The sequence below is a fragment of the Melanotaenia boesemani genome, chromosome 15, assembly GCF_017639745.1.
Source record: "Melanotaenia boesemani isolate fMelBoe1 chromosome 15, fMelBoe1.pri, whole genome shotgun sequence".
In the NCBI taxonomy this organism is placed as follows: Eukaryota; Metazoa; Chordata; class Actinopteri; order Atheriniformes; family Melanotaeniidae; genus Melanotaenia; species Melanotaenia boesemani.
Window position 1 is genome coordinate 26,980,385 of NC_055696.1, and position 26,620 is coordinate 27,007,004.

The 26,620-nt window shown below is 40.9% G+C and overlaps 1 protein-coding gene across 1 annotated transcript; it reads right to left on the bottom strand.

Moving 5' to 3' along the window:
• Positions 1–1,024: 1,024 nt before the first annotated feature.
• Positions 1,025–25,708, bottom strand: castor2 (cytosolic arginine sensor for mTORC1 subunit 2). Its single transcript, XM_042008248.1, has 9 exons — positions 25,417–25,708; positions 16,303–16,373; positions 13,032–13,225; positions 10,931–11,063; positions 8,843–8,966; positions 7,037–7,147; positions 4,937–5,019; positions 2,523–2,617; positions 1,025–2,437 (listed from the first exon to the last, which is right to left on the bottom strand). Exons 1-9 carry the CDS (start codon positions 25,527–25,529, stop codon positions 2,375–2,377), a joined length of 987 nt encoding a protein of 328 aa, XP_041864182.1. The 5' UTR covers positions 25,530–25,708; the 3' UTR covers positions 1,025–2,374.
• Between the last annotated feature and the right edge of the window lie 912 nt (positions 25,709–26,620).

Sequence of the window (26,620 nt, forward strand, 5' to 3'; positions counted from 1 at the left end):
GAGTCTTCATGTGAAACGTAGCCGTGTGGGTGGGTGTATACCTGCTGTATGGACACAGGCAGGCAAACGGTTTCTGATCTTTTAAACGTCTTTAAGCTGGATGCTGGATTTACTGGCAACCAATGAGGACAAAATCACATCCAGTTGTTTTTAATTTTTAATTTGCCTCATAAGATTTAAAAGGATTCTGAATGGAGGCAGAATATATTTTTCTATTAAAAGTGTTGTATTGATCCTTATCATGCTGACATAAGTTTAATTTTTTATAACTTTAATTATTATTATGGTCCATATGTAAATCTGTTGAATTCAACAACCTACTGTTTTGGCTTCTGGAGAAGAATTAAGATTAGTACTTGCAGATGGAAATGAATAATCTCAACATATCCACCGGACAAGAATCGCTTAAGATCTGTGGCCATTATTTTTCCTTCAATGTAAAACCAAGGCAGCATGTTTTGTTTGGGTCATCCTCTAAAGGTGACTCAACTCTGAGAGTTCAGCCAACCGTTGTCTCAATACAGGGTTGACCCTTGATGATCCCTGTAAACGTCATCAATATCTCGGCATTATTGTCGATGAAAAGGGGGGCCAGCAGAAAAAGTTTGGGAACCACTGATCTAAAGAGACCACCCCAAAAAATACAGTAGCAGTCAAAAGTTTGGACACACTTTTCCATAAAATCATTCATTTTCTTTACCGCTTAGTCACGGGTAAGCTGGAGCCTATCCCAGCATTTTACCAGGTGATAGGCAGGTACCCCCAGTCCATCGCAGGGCCAACACAGAAGAAGACAAACAACCATTCACACACACACGCACTCCCTAGGGAGAATTTAGAGTGACTATTTAACCTAACATGCATGTCTTTGGACGGTGGGAGGAAGCCGGAGAGAACCCACGCATACACGGGAAGAACATGCAAACTCCACACAGAAAGGCCACCGCTCCCCAGGTTCAAACCCCCCCCGCTGAGGCTTGAACCAGCGACCTTCTTGCTGTGAGGCTGTGGTGCTAACCACCACACCACCGTGCAGACTTTTCCAAAAAAAAACACACTGGCTAAATGTGTCCAAACTTTTGACTGGTAGTGTACTTTGTTAATGCCAGAGGGAAATTACAAATAATTTTATGATGCAGGCAAGAACCAAAAAGGGGGAGTAACAGTAGGGGTGTGAAGATACCTCGACCCTGGATTGGAACATGTGTAGATGATGGATGTATGTCTGATCCAGTTTAAAAATAAAATGATATTTTCAGCATTTAGTTAATTTCGGTGATGGTTTCTCGTATCAAATCATATTGAGCCAGAATATGTGTTTTTCTTTAACATCTGTTATATCATTTACCCACTGAATCAATATGACATCAAATCATAACAAAACTTGTGATTTACACCCAGTTTTAAAGCTACCAAGCTAATTTTAAAGACGCAGAACCAAATCATCACCTGATAGTGGCGCTACTGGAGGAGAAAAGTAAGGGGTTCACCATGGTTACCAAGCCTCCATTAAGAGGATTAAACATCTTTTTGTTTTGTTTTGACTTTAAAATTAATTCAGTGATGAAATATTAATATAATTTAAGTCCCCCAGATTTTTATTAATGCTAATAAAAAAAAAAAACAACTAAATATTGTGTTTTTGTTCAGAGTGATTCAACATCCAGGTTGCTCACAGTGTGACCCACACACACACACACACACACACACACACACACACACATACAAGTAGAACTCAGATTCACTTCATGCTTCACCAGATCACGCTTCTGATTTAGACTTTTGTGTCTGAGGGACCCCAACAATCAGGCGACTAAAAGCCAAAAAAACATAAAAAAAAAAAAAAAAAAAAAAGGCTGACTGTCTCCATAACTGCCTCCTTCAATCTCACATGTATGGCATCCTGACAAAGGCATCGGTTTAGGCATTCAAACATCTTGGCACTGAGAAACTGACCTGTGGAAAAAACCATGGAGAGTTTGATAAATATATAGAATATTCTTTTCAGAGTACATTCGTCATCCTTCCTGGACAGGAAATATGTAACTAATACAGTATGGTGCTCATGGGGGTCAGGGAGTGGGAAGAAGCAGCTTCAGAGAGGAAAAAAAACATTTACGGTTTGGTAAACTAAAGCAAGAACTGCCAGCAGGCAGCAGAGGCCGCGAGCGCTGGCGGAGGAAACGGGTGGGGTTGTAAAGAAAATGACTGAGTAACAAAGGCATCCTTAACACACTGTCACACTCCTCCCGCCCTCCTCCCAGAGCCCGTCCACGGTAGTTCGCTAACAAGCTCTTGGCACTTTTTGGACATGATAAAGCCGGAACGAAATGACTTTGGAAATGGTCGTTCTTGTGGTGTCAGCCAGCCTCCTTCACGGCGCCGTGCTCTCGGGCCGCAGAGCTCCGATCACGCTTTGGATGTTTTCTTCAGGAACCTGGAGAAGACACGAGGCTCTCACAGCAGGGCTGCAGATGTAACAAAGCTGCATTTAATGAGGATTTAATGGAGTTTTTGCTCACCAGGGCATGGTCGAACTTGAAGGTACTAATGTAGTAAGCTGGAATGTCAGCTGTTGCCAGAGGCTCTGATATCTGAGCCACGATGCCACACTCGTCTGTAAGGGGGGAAAAAAAGACTCTTTAATTCCAAATCTGAGGGGGACGTGAGTTGTGTCTGACTTAACCACAGGACAGCAGAATCTCTGACCAATAAAACCTACAGGACTTTGAGCTCTACACCAGTTTTTATGCCTCAGTGATCCTGCAGATGGAGGTGCTTCAGTTTGGACTGCTGCTGCTTTGACTGGCAGCTGAGTGAAGTCAAACTCAAACAAACATGTCGTCCAACGTTTGTGGTGCTAAAAGTACCACCATGATTTTTAGGATATTCAAGATTAAAAGGTTCAACGTCTCTGGGTGGCAGCAGACGACTGGTTGACCCTTGATGACCCCTGTAAACTTTTATCAATATCTTAGTGTCTGATTTATGATACAGATTTCTCTTATTATAAAAAAAAAGATGGTAAAAAATAATCAAATCTGGTCTCATAAATTTGCTTTGGAACAAATGAAACTAGAAAACTCTTTAATGTTCAGTCAGTTTTAAAGTCTTTAATCTCAAATTAATTTTAATTAAATAGAAATAACATATAAATTCAATTTAGTGGAATTTTATTAAATGAGAAAAAAAATTAACAAACATTAAACAAATTTAACTTAATAAAACAAAAATGTAATTAAAGGAAAATTAGATTACTGTAAATAAAAAAATAATACTTCAGTTACTCTTGAAGGGATATAGCAAATTTAATTGTTGTATAAAGTATAAATAAAATAAATTTGATAAATTTAAATAAATGATGAATTTACATTAGATCGAACTGCATGATGACGTTATAGACGCAGCAGAAAAGACGCCATGCTGCTGGGCTGCAGTAACCGGAAATGGAATATAACTTAAAATCCTCCTCTGACTTCAGTGTGAAACACTTTTAACGCGTCCATGCAGCACACCGGAGGACGTGAACAAGCAGCCAAAGCCATTCAGCTGCGAACATGGTGGAGCAGAACAGCCAATCACTTGTGAGCTCAGCTGAAGGTGAGCGGCTGCAGACCGGTGAGCGGTGAGAGGGATTTGCATGTCTGTACCGAACCAGGCAAAGGTGTGGAGTTCCAGTCAAGCTTTTTGAAGACATTATGGGATGATTTTCATGGAAAATTTGTCACTTTGATGAACAAAAAGGAGTTAAAAACTGAGTCATCAATGAAAGAATTTCACACGCAGACTGTAATTATTCTGCTGCTCTCGTCCTTCAGCTTGACTGATCCATTTAGACATAAATTATTTAGACAGATACACTTAAAAACATCCCATAATCACATGATGTGTTGGTGTTACTGCTCATGTCTGGGAGAGGGGTTTCTTGGGAGAATGTGACATATAAAGCTGATTAAATGATTAAAATCAGGATGATCTTGTCTTTTTTGTTTATAATAAAACTCATTTCTGCTTTTAAAAACCAGCCAAACTTTTTTCCTTTACCACCTTCACTGACTGTTAGGGATGGGAGTTGATGCCGCTTTCCGATTCTCTTCATCGATATGATTCTTAAATGATTCCCTTATCAATTCTCAGCCTTGATTCATCATCACATTTTCTTCATCAACATAACAGTTTCTAGTCCTGCTTACATTTCAGCTGCTCCAGCAACTGCACACGTCTGATCACCACGACTGAGTCTGCTGCAGCTCAACTTTCCTAATAAATACATTCATTTATTTATGTTCATAACAATTAATAACTTCAGAAAAACGGCAGAAATGCTCAGTTGGGAAGGTTTAGGTGTATAAATGCAGAGCCTCAAATGCACGTTAAAATGTTTTAGCTTGTTGCTTTTGTTTCACTGGTCATCATTTTTACGCTGTTACCATCTCTCTGTGATGTGGCCATGCTTTGGACCATTTCTTCCTCTCTGCCATGACACCTAATTTACAACAATGCAAGAACACAGGAGCGACGCATGCAGGTTGTCTTCAGGTATCATCCATAAAGGAATCAATAAGCTCAGAGACGTAAAGCTTCAGGGATTTGGAAAATTTAGAACCAGTTCTTGAGCTGGTAAATCTCACCATGCTATGGCCAGTGCCCTAAAACAGTGTTTGCATGTGGACGAAAGCCACAAACACACAGAGAACGCCGGCATTTTTTCGATGCTGAGGGACTTTTATGCAAATATAACTTTCCAGGTAGCTGCTGGCCACATCTCTTCAAGTTCATTTTATAAGATAAAAGTAATTTAAGTTCTGATTGTTATAATTTCTTTTTTTGATCTGGTTGGTAATCTTGAGCCACGTTTCCATTGCTGTTCAAGGGCTGAGATGCAAATATAACAACCCAAAGATTTATTTAACAATTTAACAGTAAAAGAACTTACCAAATCCTAAAGGTTGTCCCCCGATTCTAACCATTTTCCAGAGCTCACCAGAGGCGCTGGTGAAGAGCACGTTGTTTGGAAACCTTGAAGACAAAGAAATAAACAGAATAAAGTTAAAACATCATCAAATAATACATATATTGTGGTTTAGAGGACAAAATTGTTTTCCCTCTAAATCTTGTTTATACAAGTCTTCTAAATATAGCTTTGTCCATAGCTTTGGCCGGTATCTCTGACAGAACGCTGCAGAGCTGCAACAGATGGCCCGACCCCCAGAGTCCCATCTACACTGTGGAGGAGGGCTGGCTTCATGTGACGACACTGGGATGAGCTGCGGGAAATCCTCCCAGCAGAGCTCACTGAAAAACTGAGCAGGTGCACTGAGAAGGAGTTCACAATATAAACAAAACGCACAACAACACATGGAAAACATCCAACAGCCTGCATTTAAGAGATGAGGCCTGTGAGATATTTCATTGGGCCTGTTTTTGGTTCTTTTCTCTCTGAACCTGCAGAGTCAACAGGCTCCATTCAGGAGATCTGATGATGATGATGAAGGGCTGAGTTCATCCTTTCACACCTTCACATTCACAAGCTTCAAATCTACCCTTGTTTTTCACATTTATGAGGTTGGAAGTTACTTTATGTGCAAAATCTTCTATTGAGTCTATTATTGGCTGAAAACAGGAGGACACGTACAAATTTAACACTTTATAGCAACACACCGATGTTCATGCACCGCTTCACATTATCTGTCATGATCGGTGTGTTTTTGGTCAAGTTTTACTGTCCTGTATGTTCATTGTCTTGTCTGGTTTCCTGTTTCATTTTTGTACTTCCTTCTTTGGTGCGTTGCATCCTGTTTTATTTTCCTGTTCATTAGCTCACCTGGTTCTAATTGTTATTTCACTTCAGCTGTTCCTAGTTAGTTCCTCAGTGTAATTTTACCCCTAGCTTTCAGTTTTCCTTTGTCAGATACTTGTCATGTTTCCCATGAGTTTTTTAGTTCCCACTAAACTTTGTTCTTGCACCTCCACGGTTTACCCCAGAGTTACAAACTACTGTTATCAAGGAATGGCTGTAAGTAGAAGCGACAGTCTTTGGGGGTGCTGGCGATCTAAACGAGTTTTAAGCTTAAGCAGCTTTTTCTGTTTATTAATTATATCAGCAGGTATACGTTTCATCTACAGTATCTTCTGAAAAAGATTCACCATGCAAATAAGATGAGCTCTGTGCTGCTAAACTCACTGGCCACTTAATCAGGTCCACCTTTGTTGTACCAAGTTCTACCTCCTTTATCCTTTAGAACTGCACTAAATTCGTCTTCATTCTGATGCTCAGTTTGAACCTCAGCAAGTCGTCTTCTTCATGACTAGATACATTGAGTTGCTGCCATGTGATTGGCTGACTACATACTTGCGTTAACAAGCAACTGTACAGGTGGAGCTGATAAGTGGATGGTGAGTTCAAATTCATATCATGTATTTTAGTTCCTCCTTTTCTGCAGCCACAGAACTACATCAGAAGACCAAGTCCTTCAAAGAGAAAAGTGGAATAAAATGGGTGACCTATCCCTTTAAGGCAACAAATTCAGTCTTACATAAAGCTGACCTACATGCTGCAGAAACAAAATCTGAACTTAAAAAAAAAAAAAGTTTGTCCTGATTTTTGGTTTTGCTTCCACATGGCTTTAAGACACGACTGACCCATAAAAAGGCAGAGCTCGTTTCTGAACGGCCACTGTCTGATTTGATGCTGATGTGGTGGTAAAAAAGGGGAAACCATGTGGGATGTGCAGCCGCTCAGGTTTCGTTATGGGCTCTCTGCTTAATGACAGAGTATACTGAGAGAAAATGGGGACTTGGTGGAGAACAAATGAGTCAGAATGAAACATACTGCGACTTAAGTACACTGTACACCCAAGAGCTCTGCTATTGCTTAGCAACAAACCAATCACCACCTCAAACAACAATCATCAGTTTATTTCCCTCTGCATACACATAATGACCCTTTAGGACCGTCTAAAAGAAAACAACACCTTAAAAAGAAAACAATTGTATTTTCCTCCACAGCTGCTGTGTGAATATATAGTTATATCACCTTTGAGCCGTCTGTTCATCCATGACCAGAGAGATGTAGCCCTCAATCAGGGAGAAGGAGAAGAAGCGGATGTGGCTAGAATCCTCGCTGGATGCTCCGGGATCTTTGGGCCTATAAAAGAAAATGAAAAAAATTACCAGTCATGTCCGGTCATGATGTCAGACCATCCAAGAGGTTAAAGTGGTTAAAAGATGTCTGATAACTGAGGTGTACTGCCTATCTGTGTCCTAACAGTCTTCACGATGAAGACGATGCTCTTATGAAAATATTTGGACCTTGATGGAGTAAAACCAACCATAGCCGTCATTCCTGGGTGTGATGGAGGTTTTCCTTCCTGGTCCTGTTTGTGATGGAAGCTTTCCTTCCTGGTTCTGGTTCTTGTGGTGGTTTTCCTCTCCACTGTCTCCTCGTACAGCTCAGGATGGAGGGTTGAATCAAGGAGAAGATTTGATCTAACCCAACACGTATTCTTAGCTGGTCATTATTTTATGAGTTGGTTTATATGAACACAGTTATTATAAATTGGACTAGTGTGGATCATAAAATTTTGTTTTGATTGGATTATAATTGGACTATGATAAATTGGATTGAATTTTTTTTTATATCTTTAAACATGCCATAAGATGACTTTGTTATGAGTTGGCTCTCTACAGATGATGTCAGGGTTTGTTTACATCAAACACACATGGAAGTCATGAAGGGTTTTAATCCTGCTTTCATCTGCTTTGTCTTATAGAAGCTGGTCCGCAGGTTCTCACATTAGCAGCTAATGATAAGACCGCAGACCCTCGTGTTAGCAGCTAACGATAAGACTGCAGACTCTCACGCTAGCAGTTAACGCTAAGACCGCATGCTCTCACATTAGCAGTTAACGCTAAGACCGCATGCTCTCACATTAGCAGTTAACGCTAAGACCACAGGCTCTCACATTAACTCCTAACACGAAGCCCACAGGCTCTCACGTTAGCAGTTAACGCTAAGACCGCAGGCTCTCACATTAGCAGTTAACGCTAAGACCGCATGCTCTCACATTAGCAGTTAACGCTAAGACCACAGGCTCTCACATTAACTCCTAACACGAAGCCCACAGGCTCTCACGTTAGCAGTTAACGCTAAGGCCGCAGGCTCTCACATTAGCAGTTACCGCTAAGACCGCAGGCTCTCACATTAGCAGTTACCGCTAAGACCGCAGGCTCTCACATTAGCAGTTACCGCTAAGACTGCAGGCTCTCACATTAGCAGTTAACGCTCAGACCGCATGCTCTCACATTAACTCCTAACACGAAGCCCACAGGCTCTCACGTTAGCAGTTAAAGCTAAGACCGCATGCTCTCACATTAGCAGTTACCGCTAAGACTGCAGGCTCTCACATTAGCAGTTAACGCTAAGACCGCATGCTTTCACGTTAGCAGCTAATGCTAAGCCCGCAGGCTCTCAAGTTAGCAGACCCCGAGATACTTAGACTCCTCCACTTGGGGCAGGACCTCATTCCCGACCCGGAGAAAGCACTCCACCTTTTTCCGGCTGAGGACCATGGTCTCAGATGGTCTGTTCATAATGTCTTTGTTTTATTTGTTTATGGTAAAACCTCATGTCAGATCTGACAGAATCTCTCACTATTTCTCCATGATGACAAAACTGATGCTTGCATATAGAGTTGCCGCCACTTTAAAGCAGCGCCACACACAGCATCCCACGGGCGATGAAAGAATCGTCTCCTCAGGCTACCGGTTTGGTTTTCACTTCAAAGCTGAACTCATATTAAACAATCTTTGTCAACAAACAGATTTAACTTAAAGGACTCACCCGCCAGAGTAGAACATGACGTCCATGAGCAGGGTAGCTACAGAGGGCAGTGTGTCTGGGTCCAGACTGGTCACACAAAACATGTTACTGGGACTTGATAAGGGATGAATGATGGGACGTGGAACTGGGAAGCAAAGATGACAGAATCCATTAAAAGTCTTTATGGCATTAGTGTCTCACTTCTACATCCGTCTGAGTGCATTTAAATCATTTCTGGGAGCTTTCTGAATGTCAGCTAACAAGCTCGAACAATTATCAAGACATCCGATGAATATGGTTACAGAAGTATTTGTAGTTCAGACTTTTTTTTGTTTACTTAATGATATTCAGGACTAAATAAACTTTTCCATCACCAGCCAAGGTAGCTAGTTGATCCATAAAGTTACAGGCCGGTCAGAATTTACTCTACTTGCGGGGAAATAATCCAGATTATAATGCACCTGAATGGGTTTAATAATGAAAAAGCTGAACAACAACAACATTCAGTTATCTTTTCCAGCAATCGACAAGGTCTATTAATAACCAGTTACTAACCAGCCTAGTTTTATTTTATCGTCATACCGCCACCTCATTTTTGCTTTTCCTTTGACACATAAGTTAGCATTTTAGCATTTCTGTCCTCTCTCAGATGCAGTTTCTTCAGGCAGTAGCCCATAAACGACACAACGTACACTAAAGTGATCACTACGGGTAAATGTAGTGATTTATTTCATTTATCATAGCGTTGGGAGGTTCGGCTCTTTTTAAAGATTGGAGTCCCCTAGAAGACCTGGCTCTTCTGGGTCCAAAATGGGTTAATTTGGTATCGCTCTGAACTTCTTTTTTAGTCTAATTTAGTTATCACAAATGGTTTGTGTGTCAGTAATTAAACTTTTATTCAGTGTTTTCATAAAATCCTTATTTTGATCCCTTCTTGTTTAAAAAAATGCAATTACCATTTAATTTTTAATCAAAACTTTAAATGAACAATTGAACACAGAACTACAGCAAACATTAAAAAAAAAAGGTGTTATGACTTTAGTTAAAGTAACATATTTTCATTTTACAAATTCAGCTCTCAGCCTTTTGGTCTCCAGGATAATTTAAATGCGGCCAGAAATAAGCCAAATGTTTATTTTTCTGTTTTCGCTCATTTCTCCACTTTCTCCTAGTAATCCTCGCATGTGATTGGCCACTAGTGATGTGTCGTTCATCAACGAGGTGGCTCTAAGAGTTTATTCTTTCTAGTGAACGAAAAAAACAAATTCCTGTCTAAAAGAGCTGAACCTTTAGAAGGGACAGGACTTTATTTTTATGGGCACACCACGGGGTCAACTCCATACGAGGAAAGACCAGGATCATACCACTATGTAAAGAAGGAGGGGCCTCCTAGACGACAGGGACAGTGGTGCAGACCAGGTACACAGAGAGAGAGGGAAGCCAGATTTAAATCACAAGTGTGTCAGGAAAAAATGGAGAAATGAGCATATTTAAAGTGTCATAATGTTCAGCCTTTATTTACTTGATTTGCTTGGTGTGGTTCTGTGTTCAGTTGGTCCTTTAAAGGTTTGATTAAATAACTAATATTCTAGTGAAAAGAAAACATGAAAACAAGGTTCTTATGATACAAAAAAATCGCTCTCCAACAAAGAGACCACTTATGATTGATAAATTAGACCAAAATTAAAGTTCTGAGTAATACTAAATGAAGAACTATTTGGGAGAGAAAAGAGCTGACTCTTTTAAGGGAGCCGAATCATAAGAGCCGAATCTTTGAAAAGAGACGAACTTCCCATCACTGTTATTAATTGGGACACTATGTGGCCAAGTCCCGCCCCCCATCTGCTGAGCAGCAACAGTTGAAGATTTGGTTCTCCACGATGTCGGCTATTCTCATTTTCTTCAAAGACGCATCACTAATTCAGGACCCGCCAAATCCAATTGTAGCCCACATTTGGCGGGTTGGTGGGTGTTCATTTAGAGCATTATTTAAGCAGCTGATGAACAGCTGAACAGTTGAATGAACAGCTGATGAATGATAAACAAGCTGAATTTAAAACAGAATCAAACTGAAGCATGCTTCTGTGTTTCAGGCCTTCTTCCACGTACCAAGTTTTGGCTTTACAAAACCATTGGTGACTCCCAGATTGTGAGCAGCGACAGTTTCTCCATTGACCACTCGAAGCAAAGTAAACTCGGAAGACAGCGTGTGCATGACCATGGGTAGGTCTCGCTCTCGAACCTGAAGACAACAAAAAGAAGGAGGTGAGCTTTAAAGGGACGAAGAAACATTGATGCAGTTTGTGAGAAAACAGCCACTGGAATGATTCTGCTTATTATATAAAGACGTCTCTCCTTCTTCTCCATTTACTTTTGATTCCCAAAAAATGTTCTGAACACAGGAAATGATTTGTAGCTCAGCTACATGCAGGAGGTCAGCGGCGGTTCTTTGGGGACAAGAACTGCATGGAACAATTCATGACAAAGTTCCAGAGACAGTCCAAATGAAACAAAAAAAATGTGCCAACTGGCTGAAGTTGACTCCACAAACAGGGCAAACCATTGTAAAGCTATCAAAAACTTTATAAAACACGCCGCTCCTGCGTTTCTTCTGCAGTAAAGACAACGCTCCATCCAATGATGCAAAAATACTATAGCTGCTATGTGTATAAAGAGAGGAAAACTCATGGCGGGGCCGCCATCATCCCCAGACCTCAACCCTACTCAGAGCCTGTGGTTTGTGTGGCTGCTCTAATGCTTTTGTTGCATTTTCATATAATTATTTGGGTTTGAATTGTGTTTGGTTTGGATGTCAGTGTTTGGAAGAGTCTTTTCACAGAGTTTCCTCTCGTCATGTTGGTATGCTGCATGTTAGCATTGCTGCTTCATGTACTGCACAGAGCTCATGCTGCCTCCTGAACAGTGGACTGTTGTCATGAAGAGGTTGGGGAGGTTAAATAATTTTTCACATACGATTCAACACTGAATATTACCTCATTATTAAAGTTGGTAATCCAAAGATGTAAAAAAAAAAAAAAAAAAAAAAAAAAGACAAGGGAAGATGTCACAAGCTGCTCACTCCCACCAGGATTCCCAGTTAGTATGACTATGAAGAAGCTGAGCATCACAATGATGCAGCTACAAGGAATTATGGGTCAGATTTTCCTCCTGTCCCCTCATATGGCATTAAAAAGATACTAAAGGAAGTACTCATCTCATCATACCAGCTACTCAGATTATTCAGGTAATTTTACCCACTCAGGAAGTTTAATTTTAAACAAATCTATAATGAAATAGAAAATTAAAATATTTCAACTCAAATCTGAAGCATAGAGGTCAAATACAAAGTTCATTAAAAAGGGGGAAGTCTGTCTGAAACAGGGCGTCACCCTCTAACCTGTAGCTCGGTAGAGGCTGTTATACCATGACCCCGAGCACCTCGTCTTCATCTAATAAAGTGTATTCAACATTTGGGTCGTGCTTTGCCCCTTTACATAACACAAGATCATCAAACACATCCAGAGCTGCTCTGTATTTTAAATTGCTCAACAATTCGGTTACGTGATCCAACACAGTGTGAGACCAGAACAAATACAGGAGAAGGATGGTGGATTCTCATGATGGGAGTCGGTGGGGTAAATATACACCAGCAATCTGGAATGTCGGGAAAGGAAAGTGGCCTGCGTGCGATACCTTGAATTCCAGCGAGAGACTGAGCTGCTGCTTTTACATAACAGATTACCAACATGGACACAGTTTGTTTTTTTTCTTGCATTTTCATAAACATACCAGTCAGCAGACCATGTCTGTTCACAACAGCAAGAAAAAAAGAAAGAAAAAGATGCCCCGTGGACAGACAGGGCCTGAGTAGAGGGCAGGATTTCTTGCTAAAGCAAAAGAACCGGGGCTGTGCAAGGTACACTTTATCCAATATTATTGCTTTTTTCATATCAGACTCTGTGCATGTAAACAATTGTGCAGCTTGCGGTTGCATAATACAACAATAATGCAACATGTAAGGCACGCTGTAAAGCTGATCTTCTGCCAGCTCCAAAACAAATCAAACAAAGTCTGATCAGCTTTCTAGCAGCAAATAAGAAGTGACACAAAACAAGAAACTTTACCAACAAATCCCCTGATTTTTATTACATGCAAACCAACAGTGGACCAATACCACATGGATTTTTTTCATCTACTATCAGTCACTCACCAGGATGAAGTCCGTCTGATACGTGGACAGCATGAAAACGGAGATGTTGTGGTCGGCCAGCGGTGCAATGACTGATTTGGCAATTTTGGTGACTCCAATGGGTTGCGAACTGGAAGCGCTACCGCCACCCGACACCACGTTGAGGGCCAACCACGTGGCGTCTGCAACGCTGATGTGCTCCGACTGGGGCAGCTCTGAGAAAACACAAAATAAGCTTAAAGTAGCTTCGAAGGGAGCGTTCATGGCTACAGCTTTATTTATAGCCTGCATAAGACCATTTCAACAACATATTTATTTATTCATGTTCCAACATCAACTGAAAGGAAGCTGGCTAGAGCGTGAGTAATAACTGTTCCCTATTTTTCATGAGAACTACTTCCTCTATCATCTTCTATGCAGACACTTTTTAGGACTGGGGAACCATTTCTGCCTCACTACCAGGACTTAAAGGGGAAGTACAGAAGCTTTTCCACTCATCCTTGTAAATTCCAGTCTAGACGATGTTACCTTACCCTGCTTTGTCGACATATTCTGGGTTTTAATGCTCAGGATTTAAAAGCCTCCCCATGAGGAGACAAAGTTACAATTTAAGGTTATAATCACATTTAACCTTTTAAACCTCTAAAACCTTAAAAATTTTTTTTTTTTACTATTTTTGCTATGCCTGTTTTTATTAGTTATCTTTTTTTAATGTAAAAATGCAGGTGGAATCTGAACCTTTTCCTCCCAGTCAGCATGCAGACATGATGTATTCAGGACAGCCTCAGTTGTCAGATTATGAGGCTAAAATGATGTAAAATGAATGTATCAATAGATATAGCAGCATAAAGGCCGAACAGAACAAGAAAACAGAACTTTACAGAGATAACACACAGTCCAACAAGTCTTGGCTTTCAGGAGAAAAAATATTGGCATTGAAACAAACACACAACAGAAACTATTTACATATTTACACTTTTTCCTCATTTCCAGTTATTTCTGCTACTATTTACCTGCTATCCTCCCAACCAACTCCAGCTCAGCTGCTTTTTGGCGCCACCGTGCATCAAAAAGTCTTCTTGGCTTTATTCCAGCCATAGAGGAGCATTATTTTTCTTCTTTTCAGACACACATAGAACTTTCTGCTCACTTGTTGAACTTTGCCTGCTCCTGATTGGACAGTATCCTCAATTTAAGCTCTCTGATTGGTGGAAAGTTTGAAAGGAAGTGGCTCCATCATCATCTCCAGGTCTAAATAGAGGTCTCTTAGCAATATAGTATTGATAGTGATCTTTTTATGATGAAAATGTGATAAATAATGGCGTTATCATGGATCATTACCATATAGAGTCTGAATACATTTAGTGGCTGGATTGTAAACCTCCGGGATGGGATATAAATGCCTGGAAAACTTCCGTAGATCGCCTAAAGGGTAATCTATCCATCACAGTTTACCCCATAGAGTTACACACTACTACTCCTGAGGCAATGATGGTAGAAGCGGTGGCGCTTGGGGCTTCGGAGATCTAGTGGAGTTTTAAGGGTTAATGCTGATGAAAGCTTTAGTTTTTATCTAATGTTGTGTAAGCTTGGAAAGAAAGAGCTCATTGTTCTGCACTCAACTGATAATCAATTTAAAGGACCAGGACACTGTGTTTTGTAACAGTTTTACTTCATCTAACAGTTAGACCAAGGTTTGTCAGTTAACGGTGGCTCATCATGAAAATGTTCATTTCAGGGTTTTCTAACATCTGAGCACATTACGGTAACAGATGCTTTCCTCAAACTTCACCTACAACTGAGAGCAGTCTGAAGGCAGCGAGCAGCTCAGTATTTAGCCAGGAACGTTTCGGCATATAGAAAGAGGAAGCTGGGGATTCAATCAGTTAAAAAAAAAGAAAAATCCCAAAGTCTGAAATTGACTTTGAACCAGATTATGTCATTTCATTTCAGTTTTTCAGTTTCATTAGTTTTTTTTTGTTGAAGCCTTAGTAAGAAATCTGCCAAAGTTCAATACCGAGAATTTAAAGTTTTTGGTTCAGGTTTGAATTTCCAAATTGTTTAATATTTTCTCCCTTAATTATAAATTATGTGCATGTGTATGTGTGGGTTCTCTCTGGGTACTCCGGCTTCCTCCCACCATCCATGTTAGGTTAACTGGTCTCTCTAAATTCTACCTAGGAGTGAGTGGATGTTTGTCTCTCTGTGTTGGCCCTGCGATGGACTGGCAACCTGTCCTGGTGTACCTGCCTCTCACCTGTTAATTGCTGGGAAAGACTCCAGCTACCCCGTGACCCTGAACTGGACGAAAGGTACAGAAAATGGATGAATTATTATTATTATTATTCTTATTATTATTTATTAACAATAATGATTTATTTATGTATTTATCAATTAATACATGCATTACTTTTTCAGCAATTAATGTATTCATTTTCTCTTTCCTTCCTTCCTTCCTCTTTCTTTCTTCTGTGCACTTCCATTATTTCTAGTACATCCAGCAGTGTACCAAACTGCACCACTAACAGCCTGAAATAAAACAGGAATAATCCCACAGCTTCCTTTATCAGCTGGTCAGACTTCTCACTTTTTCTTCCAGATCAGGAGTCAGACCACAAAATCCCCCTCACTGCTTGACGTCTCCACCTTTCCGGTTACAGAAAATATCTGCGACGACGTCATTCATAATGCACGCCATACTCCATGTGAACATATTCTGTGGGGACAGGCTTTTAAAAGGGACAACAGATGGGAAAATAAAAAGCATAAAAAAGCAACAGAAAAGTGAACTGCTTGAACACTTTGAGCTTTAACAGATACTAATGATCAGGGCTGCAACAGTTATTAACTGAGCCTCCAACATTTCTGCGTTGTGTATGCTCCTCGTACATGACCGTGCAGTATGTTGTCCATGTTGTATCAGATAAAATGTTATCCGACACCACTCGCTTTCGTTTTATCCTGCAGCTCAGTCCAACAGAAACCAGGCACTAACACACTCAGAGCCAGTCACCAGTACAAAATACCTGCAGCAGTTATGCAACCAATAGCAGGTGGTCTCCAGGGTAACCGAGGAGGGTCACCAAGGAAAAGGGTGCGTAATGACACAAACTCATTCACTCAGCCAACCACAAATCCCGGCGAGCAGCAGCTCGGCTTCACTTCCATAACGACAAAGTGCTCAAACAGCAGCAGCTGAAGTCGCGTGGCGCCGGACACAAGGCCATCGCTTCCTGCTGCCCAATTTGTGGTTGCCACAGCGACTTTAAAGACCCAGAAAAGCGAGGCCCACCTTTGAAGCCTTCCTCATCGACGATGATGGTGTAATCCTCTGGAGTCTCTGTCAGACTGAAAAACTTGCACCTGGAAACACAGAAACAGACGGCGGATTAAAGAGCAGACGGGTAAAACTTTCGGCTATAGCAGGGGTGTCCAAAGTCAGTCCTCGAGGGCAGGTTTTCAGTGTTTCCCTGCTCCAACACACCTGACTCAAATTAATGAGTCATTGTGCGGAACTTAATAGGCTGTTGGACCCATTTAATCTGAGTCAGGTGTGTTGGAGTAGGTAAACATTGAAATCCTGCAGGATTGTGGCCCTGGCAGAACCAGAGCTGGGCAACCCTGGGTTACAGAAATCACTGAAAAAAACTCTGAAAAGAGACGCACAGAAGGACGACACATAACTGCCTGCAGGCTTCTTCTCCTAATATTATACGGATTATGGACCTCATAACCAAGTCATTGATAAAAACAAAGTGATGTTGTGTTTCCAATAAAAACCTCCACGAGAGGGAAAACTTGCAGTGAGAGGAATCCCAACATATTTTATAGACACAAGCAAGCAGCTACGACCTAAAACTATCACTTGAAGATTAATGAAGATTTTCCCAGATACTTGGATTCTAAAATATTAAAATGTCTTGGCTTTTTTTCATAATGAGCTTCCAACCTCACAGACTGCAGTCATTTACTTGCAGAACTTTATAGGCTGTTGGATCCATTTAATCTCAGTCAGGTGTGCTGGAGCAGGGAAGCATAGAAAACCTGCAGGACTGCAGTGCTTGTAGGATTGAATTAAGTAGCCCTGCATTACAGAGAATTATCCCTTAAACATGAGAACAGTTACAACAATTTCTCCTTCATCGGTTTAATAAAACTGGTAAAACAAAACTATATCAATTTAAATTGATAACACTGATTTTATGATCAATGATTCAACATTGATATAAACTGAATGACTGGTTGGAGATGATAGAAAAGCAACAGGAAGTCCAATAAACACTGGTTCCACCCAGGGTCTGCAGAATGGCATCTCTGAACACACAACACGTCCAACCTTGAAGCAGTTGGGCTACAGCAGCAGAAGACCACACCGGGTGCCTCCTGTCAGCTAAGAACAGAAAACTGAGGCTACAATTCACACACACACTCACCAACACTGGACAATAGAAGATGGAGAAACGTTGCTGGTCTGATGAGTCTCCATTTCAGCTCCACATTCAGATGCTAGGCTCAGAATTTGGTGGAAACATCATGAAAACATGGATCCATCCTGCCTTGAATCAACGCTTCAGGCTGCTGCTGGTGTAATGGTGTGGGGGGATATTTTCTTGGCCCACTTTGAGCCCCTTAGTACCACCATGGCCTGGTTTAACCACCACAGCCTACCTGAGTATTGTTGCTGACCATGTCAATCCCTTTATGACCACAGTGTAACCACATCTTCTGATGCTACTTCCAGCAGGATAATGCACAATGTCACAAAGCTCAGATCATCTCCACCTGCTTTCTAGAACATGACTATGAGTTCACTGGACTCCACAGCCACCAGATCTCCAGTAGAGCAGCTTTGGGATGTGGTGGAACGGGAGATTCTCATCATGGATGCAGCAACTGTGTGATGCTGTCATGTCAACATGGAGCAAAACCTCTGAGGAACCTTTCCAGGATCCTGTTCAGTCTATCATACCAAGAATGAAGGCAGTTCTGTAGAAAAGTGGGGTCCGACCCAATACCAGAAGGTGGAACTTAAAGTGTACAAACAACTTTCTCTTACAGCAGCCTGAACTCTTGACATTGGAGGAATTTATTTGCTTTTGCTAACAGTTTAGCAGAAAACAGCTTTCACATGATGATCATTCAGAAAAATGAAATTACATCCTTAAGTAACTCAATGTTCCATCCATTCAGCCATTTCCTACACTAGCGTATTCAGGGTGTAGAGCCTACCCCAGCAGCTATAAGTGAGAGGCAGGGTACCAGGTAAACAACCACTCATGCTCTCACTTACATCTTGGGAGAATTTAAAAACACCAGTTAACCTAACAAGCATATCTTTAGACTGGAAAGAATTTTCTTTTCTCTAAGAAAAGCACCAACTTTGTTTGGCTCATTTGCTTCCAAGATATCAAACATCACCATTATCTTTACTCAGATTTGTCCATCTTTCTTTCTGCAATCCAAGTTTGAAGACATCACACCAGAGCTATTCAATGAAAAATAAGGATGCTAAGAATCAGTTCCTGCATTTGCCCTTTAACACAAATGAAGGCTGTGTACTGGACAAACACCAGTCCCAACACTCCTGTGATAATCACATTCTTTACCGGCTGGCTGCTGAATGCTTACACTTCATATTTAGCTGAAAGGTGTGAAGGAACAGCAGGGGGATAACAGAGAGGCTCTCAGCAGCTCTCTCTGTGGGAACCACAGCATTTCCTCTTGGAATTACATGAGCTGTCAAGTGTCACTTTGACTTACAGGGTGTTTTGCAGAGCTGGAACATTAGGATGATGAGCACTGAGGGTTTTGTCTTGCGTCTGTGCTGATAATACTCCTCTAATCATGTTATTATGAGCACTACTTAATGACTTAGTTTAGTCTTTGGCTTGGTTACAATATTTCTCTTCACCAGGGGAGAGATCACAGCATATTCAGCCTGCATTACTCACATTCTATGTGCATGCAAGGAACTTCACAGAGAGCCTTTAAATGAGTTTATATACACTGCTCAAAAAATAAAAGGAACATTAAAATAACACATCCTAGATCTGAATGAATGAAATATTCTTATTAAACACTTTGTTCTTTACATAGTTGAATGCGTTGACAACAAAATCACACAAAAATTATTAATGGAAATCAAATTTATTAACCCATGGAGGTCTGGATTTGGAGTCACACTCAAAATTAAAGTGAAAAAACACACTACAGGCTGATCCAACTTTGATGTAATGTCCTTAAAACAAGTCAAAATGAGGCTCAGTAGTGTGTGTGGAACGGGCGGGCCATCCATAGCATCAATGCCTTCGTCCTGCAGAAACTGCTGACACACTCCAGCCACATGAGGTCTAGCATTGTCTTGCATTAGGAGGAACCCAGGGCCAACACCACCAGCATATGGTCTCACAATCTCCGTACCTAATGGCAGTCAGGCTACCTCTGGCGAGCACATGGAGGGCTGTGCGGCACCCCAAAGAAATGCCACCCCACACCATTACTGACCCACTGCCAAACCGGTCATGCTGGAGGATGTTGCAGGCAGCAGAACGTTCTCCACAACGTCTCCAGACTCTGTCACGTCTGTCACGTGTGCTCAGTGTGAACCTGCTTTCATCTGTGAAGAGCACAGGGCACCAGTGGTGAATTTGCCAATCTTGGTGTTCTCTGGCAAATGCCAAATGTCTGGCACGGTGTCGTGCTGTAAGCACAACGCCCACCTGTGGACGTTGGGCCCTCATACCACCCTCATGGAGTCTGTTTCTGACCGTTTGAGCAGACACATGCACATTTGTGGCCTGCCGGAGGTCATTTTGCAGGGCTCTCCTTTCTTTCCTTGCACAAAGACAGAGGTAGCGGTCCTGCTGCTGGGTTGTTGCCCTCGTACGGCCTCCTCCACGTCTCCCGATGTACTGGCCTGTCTCCTGGTAGCACCTCCATGCTCTGGACACTACACTGACAGACTCAGCAAACCCTCTTGCCACAGCTCACATTGATGTGGCCTCCTGGATGAGCTGCACTACCTGAGCCACTTGAGTGGGTTGTAGACTCCGCCTCATGCTACCACTAGAGTGAAAGCACTGCCAGCTTTCAAAAGTGACCAAAAGACCAGCCAGAAAGCAGGAACTGAGAAGTGGTCTGTGGTCACCACCTGCAGAACCACTCCTTTGTTGGGGGTGTCTTGCTAATTGCCTAAAATTTCTACCTGTTGTCTATTCCATTTGCACAACAGCATGTGAAATTGATTGTCAATCAGTGTTGCTTCTTAAGTGGACAGTTTGATTTCACAGAAGTGGGATTGACTTGGAGTTACATTGTGGTGTTTAAGTGTTCCCTTTATTTTTTTGACCAGTGTACTTACAACATTTGACTAACTCCCAGCAGGAGTCGTTATTAGAACTTAGGAACAAAATCATAGAAATTAAATTTATTTGTCCATTTATAGAACTTTAAAATAAACAACAATTTATTGAAATTTGTTGATGAAAATTAACAGCCACAAAAAGAAAATGACTCATCGTTCAAGGCTAGGCATCACTAAGGAGAACTACATTTCTGTTGCATCAAGTAAATCCAGATCTGGTTCTCACCAGACCTGGGGTCTTGGATGGTCCAACTAGAAAAGGAAACGGGTGAATACAGGTGCGTCAGGACCACCTCTTGCACTCCGGTGACTCCACACAAGTAGAGGAGTATCCAGCTCCAAACCTCTTGTCTGTCCTGTGAGTTGCATTATAGAACTTTTAATGGTCTGTATTAGGAACTTGGTGGTTCCTAGAGGTTCTAAAAGTAGAATGGGAGGTAGAACCTTCAGTAATCTGAAGGTTACCCCCAAACTGCCCCCCTGATGCTGTAAAATGGCAACTCACCGCTCCTGTTTTACCTACGATGGGTCAAACGCAGAGAAAGAATTTCCCAGTTGGGATTATTAAAGTACACATTTTTATTTTCATCGGACCCCTCTCTGTAGAACCGGTTCCCAGTTTGGCTTAAGAAAGCAGAACCTTCAGTTATCAGATCCCTCTCTGTGGAACCTAAATGTGGAACATGAATTTTATAGCAGGTCTGGCTCGGTGACCCTTATCCATCCTTTAGTCCTGCTGCTATAGGCCACGGCTGCTGGGGGATGTCCCAGAATGCACTGGGCTCCTCTCTGCTCTCTTTACTCTCCATGTAGAAATATCTGACATTGTTGTTGTCATTCATTTGTGTTTCTCTTCTTCTTTCTCAGCAGGTCTTCCCTCTCCCCAGGTTTTGGCCCCTCTTTCCTGTCCTCTCCACCCCCAACTGGTCCAGGAAGATGGCCGTCCTACCTGGTTCTGGTTCTGATTGAGGATTTACCGAACCAAACTGTCTCGTACCCCCCAGGACATGCTGGTGAACACGGGGCTTTTGTTCACATTTCAACTGGTCGTGCACATCCCTGCTTAATAATAATACAATAGAAAGATTGGCAAATAAATGGAAGAAAACTAATGAAGCGCATTTAAACAACAAGCAGCTCAAAACATTATGCAGACATCTTGGCAGCAGAGCTAATCTGAATTTTTCCCACTGGTCCACAGTTCTGTTCACATGTACAGATATCTTTACAGTAGCTAAACATGGGACTTGAAAACTACAGGGCATCCATTCTCCTCAGCTGGCTTGATGATGAGGAGGATTACGCAATCACCACATACCAGGAATATTGTCTAATTGGAGACTTCAGGATTGCTGTTTTTTTTTTGTACAAATAAAAAGTTCATTTTGTTAAAAGAAATAGAAGAAAGATAGATAGTTAAAAAAAAACTGTTAAATGTTAAAGCAAAAATGGGTGAAACAGCAACAATGATGACTCAGCTTGGAGAATGGGAGGGTAGAAAGAGAAGTAGGCTCAAAATGAACTACTGGTTAAAACAAAAAGAAGAAGAATAAATAATTGCAAAACCAGTGTCATCCACTGGCCACCTGTGTTCTCCAGTCAAACAAGATGAACTTATGTAAGCCCTTCTGGATGTGTGCCAGCTTTAGCCCAATAAAAACACCCTGGGAGTTTTCCAAGGTGTAAAAAACAAATAATATATATATATATATATATATATATATATATATATGAAACTCATGTGTTTTGGTTGCTGCCTTTCCAAACGTCACCCTCAGATTCATGAAGCTTAACTGGCCCGACCACCGACCAATTCAACATGCAAAGCCACTGCTGAAGGAACAAAAAGTAGACTGTCTACAAGTTTACTTCCCAACATCTAAATTCAGGCTGGGCAATATATCGAGATTTTCAAATATATCGAGACTTTATCAGACGCAATATAGAAGGAGGGAATATCGTTTATATCGAGATATCTTGTTTTGAGTTAAAAGCATCTTTTCTTTTTGCATAGCTGTATTTTTGTTATGGTCATTGAAAAGTATTTTAAATTAATTTGGTTTAGGAGCATTTAATTTAACATAAAGACACTTTAATTTCAGTCAGCTGTTTTAATGCACATGTGCTGCTGATCCTTTATAAAAGTGTATTTAGCACTGAAGGCTGTAAATTAAAACTGTCTCTTTGGTTACTTGACAAAAAAAAAATATATATATCGAGATATATATCGTATATCGTGATTCAGGTAAAAAATATTGAGATATATGAGTTGGTTCATATCACCCAGCCCTAATCTAAATCCAATATTGATGACACGTAGCTGTTTTAGCTTTACTGCAATCCACTAAAGAAAATGCAGCGATACTCATGGTGCAACCCAAAATGCACGTCAACGGGCCGCGGTAACATCTGAGCAAACTCCAGCTGACGCTGCACCCTACAACAAACACCACCCGTCTTACTTCCTCGCTTTTATCATCACTTTTAACGTCTGCCTGCCCTGTTTTAGAGGTGAAAATGTGACATGAGCAAACAGTAAACTGCTTAAATGTCTACGTTTACATATTAAATTATTTCTATCTCAAAGCTTGAATGCTGGTCCTCACTTTTCTGTGGGGCTGTTGAATATAGCCTCAGCTCTCAATAAGTTGTAACACTGTAAATAACAACGAAATGCAAAGATATACAAATCTCATCAACTCATCTTCTATTCCTAGTAGAGCAAAAACAACATATCAGATGTTGAAATTGAGACATTTTAACACTGATGGAAAATATGAGCTAATAGTGAATCTGATGGCAGCAACATGTTTGTAAAAAGTTGGAACAGGAGCAACAACAGGGTGGAAAAGTAACTGGTAGAAATCAGAAACAACTGGGGGAGCATTTGACAACTTTTCGGTAACAGGTCAGTAACATGACTGGGTATAAAAGGAGCATTTCAGAGAGGCAGAGTCAGATGGAAAGATAGAGGTTCACCAGAGACTAACTGGGTCTATAAACTGTGGAACAATTTCAGAAAAATAAAATAAAATAAAAAAACCTTTGAGGATCCACCATCTACAGTATGTAACATCATCAAAAGACTCAGAGAACCAGGAGGAATCTCTGTGTGCATGGGACAAGGCTGGATGCTGGTGATCTTCTACATTAAACCCAGAGATGATTCTCTACTGCAAATTACTGCATGGACTCAGGAAGACTTCCAGAAATCACTGTCTGTGAACACAGTTAATCCTGAAATCCACAAATGCAGGTTAAAGCTCTATCATGCAAAGAAGAAGCCAGATGTGAACAGGATCCATAAACAGCGCCATCTTCTCTGGACCAAAGCTCATTTAAAATGGTCTGAGGCAAAGTGGAAACCTGGATGAAAATGTGAAATAGTTTCTGGAAAGCATGGACGGTGTGTCCTGCAGACTAAAGAGGAGAGGGAGCATCCAGCTAGTTATCAGTGGACAGGTGAAAAGCTGCATCTCTGATGGTATGGAGCTGCATTAGTGTCTATGGCGTGAGCAGCTTCCACATCTGTGAAGCTCCATCAATGCTGTACATGGAGGTTTTAGAGCAACATCTGCACCCATCCAGACAACGTCTCTTTCAGGGAAGGCCTTGCAGATTTCAGCAAGACAATACTGAACCACATCCTGCATCCATCACAGCAGCTTCACAGGAGAAGAGTCCGGCTGCTGAACTGCAGTCCAGACCTTTCACCAATACACAACATCTGGAGCATCATGGAAGCAGAAATCCAGCAACCAAGGTCCAGGACTGTAGAGCAGCTAGAATCCTGCATCAGACCAGAATGGGACAACATTCCTTTCCTAAAACTCCACTAACTGGTCTCCTCACGTCCCAGATGTTTCTAGATAGCTGTTAGAAGACGAGGGGATGCAACACGATGCTAAACATCATCCTGGAACTACTTTTTACAGACATGTTGCTGCCTTCAGATTCACTATCTGCTCATATTTTCCATCAAACGGTGAAATGTCTCAGTTTCATCATCTGATATGTTGTTTATCTTCTACTGGGAATAAAATATGAGTTGATGAGATTGGGGAAATCTCTGCATTCTGTTTTAATTTACAGTTTACACAGCATCCCAATTTTTGGTAATAGGGTTGCAAAATTTATATGGATAAAAACTTCTGCTCAAATCCCACCAAAATACACTGACAGGAGAGAGATTATAGCGTTGAGCTGAAGAGAACAAAACTATTTGAAAATCTGATTAACCACCAAACAATTTGCAAATTCTTTTCCTTCGGCACAAGCACCAAACATTTCCAAAAACAAGGACTCTGTTTCTGGGTTTTTAATCACAAATTAAATCTCAAAGTCCAAACAATGATTTGATTTGGGGAAACAAACAGTGCTGTGCTTGTGACTTGATAATGAAAGCAAGTAGAAGGAGCACAGTTTGAGTTAACTCTGATCACGTCAGGCAATAAGTAATCTGGTTATCAGTGATCTGAAAGGACTGTGTTTTATCAGAGGATTGATTACCTGCCACACTTAAACACACGATGATTGCTGCAATACAGCCAAAGTGTGAATTAGTTTTCATTTTAACAGACTATAAACCACAGCAGAGTGATTTTAAAGGTACTGGCCTGCTGTTATCAAACTTTCCTGAGGCTGACGGCTAGTTATGACCCACATTTTGCACCAACTTCAACACACTGACCACTCAAGTTTGGCTGATTTGGTCATGGTTATTTTTGTGAGAAGAAAAACGGCTGCAAACACAGATACACACACCCCCAGCTGGCATCGAGCCAACTACAGATGGCAGAAAACAACAAAATGACACTACAGAACAAGGATAGGCCTAGAAACTGCTTTAGGTGGATAACTTATGGCAGGATCTGTGAAGCATTAGCACAGCTACGGGAACGAGCTGGAGCAGCAATAAACAGCAGCACCTTTTAACACGACTATGCATCGTTAGTTTTCCATGTTGACAGCAGCGTTAAGCTACACATCCAACTCTGAACATGAGCTTTTCCAGTTTATATCCGTCTCTGTCAAGTTACTTACCTTGTTTTGGAGGTCAGGAAGGCGAGTTTTATTAATCCGTGAGTGCAAATCTGGATCCCCTCTTTTTCTATACTCGCCACTTTCAAGCTGTGCTCTAAAATGTGAAGCTCCATCTTTTACGTCTTCTCATTTGAGTTAAGAATAAAATGTAAAAACCTAAATACTTTCAAAGAGGACGCATTGATAAATAAATACGCACGCACGGCAGGCTGGGGCGCTTTTAACAGAAAGAAAACGAGCAGGCAGGGAGGAATAAAAAAAGCAGAGGTAAAACCGGACCTGCTGTCAGACCCGCAACCTGAGACCCACACACTTCCGGTCTGAGCTTTCCATAATAAGAGACCTATCACCGTAGATATGAAAAACGGCGAACAAATGCTGAAACTGTTAAAAAGAAATACATAGATAAATACAATAGATTATCACTCTACTAGATTTCTTAATAGCTCAGCGTTAGATTCATTTTATGCCCTTTTATTGCTGTGGTTCTCAAATTGAGGGTCCTGACCCCCATGGATGTCCCAAGATAAATTCAGAGGGTCATCAGATCTTTGTAAAGAAAATAAAGCCTACATTTATCAAATAAATTTGGGATTTTTATTAAGGCTGTCAAAATTACCACGCTAATTCAAAGATACTGATTAGCGGAATTAGTATGTTATTTTTAAACTCATTAATGCATAAACAACAAAGTTATTACTTATGCCATGTTAAAAACCCAAATCTGGTTGCAAGCACCAATGTATGTTACCTTAGAGATTGTGGGTCCAAAAGTTTAAGAACCATTCCTATAAGGTTCCATTTATTCTCATTTTACGTACAGAAGTACGTTTTAGTGCCCACATGCTGCCCATGCATCCTTTATGTTGACAAAGCTGTTGTGCAAGACATCCACTTGATGGATAGTTTCAATAGTAATACAGCAAGCTAAAGATGGGCAATAAAAGTACTGTAGCATGTTGTAGACTCTTAATCAGAGATGAACTGGAGCTGTTAAAGTACTTAAATGACACTTTAACTTTAGTTCTGTTCATTTTGGGTCATGGACATTTTCTATTTCTTTTTCTTATTTATTTTTCTACTGATTTTTTTTTTTTTTGAAATGCAATTAAATGCATTTTCCATACATTAGTGTCAGTTGCCCACTAAAATCCATTTAAATAAAAAAACATTGCTTTTGGTGGCAAATATTATTATGTGATTA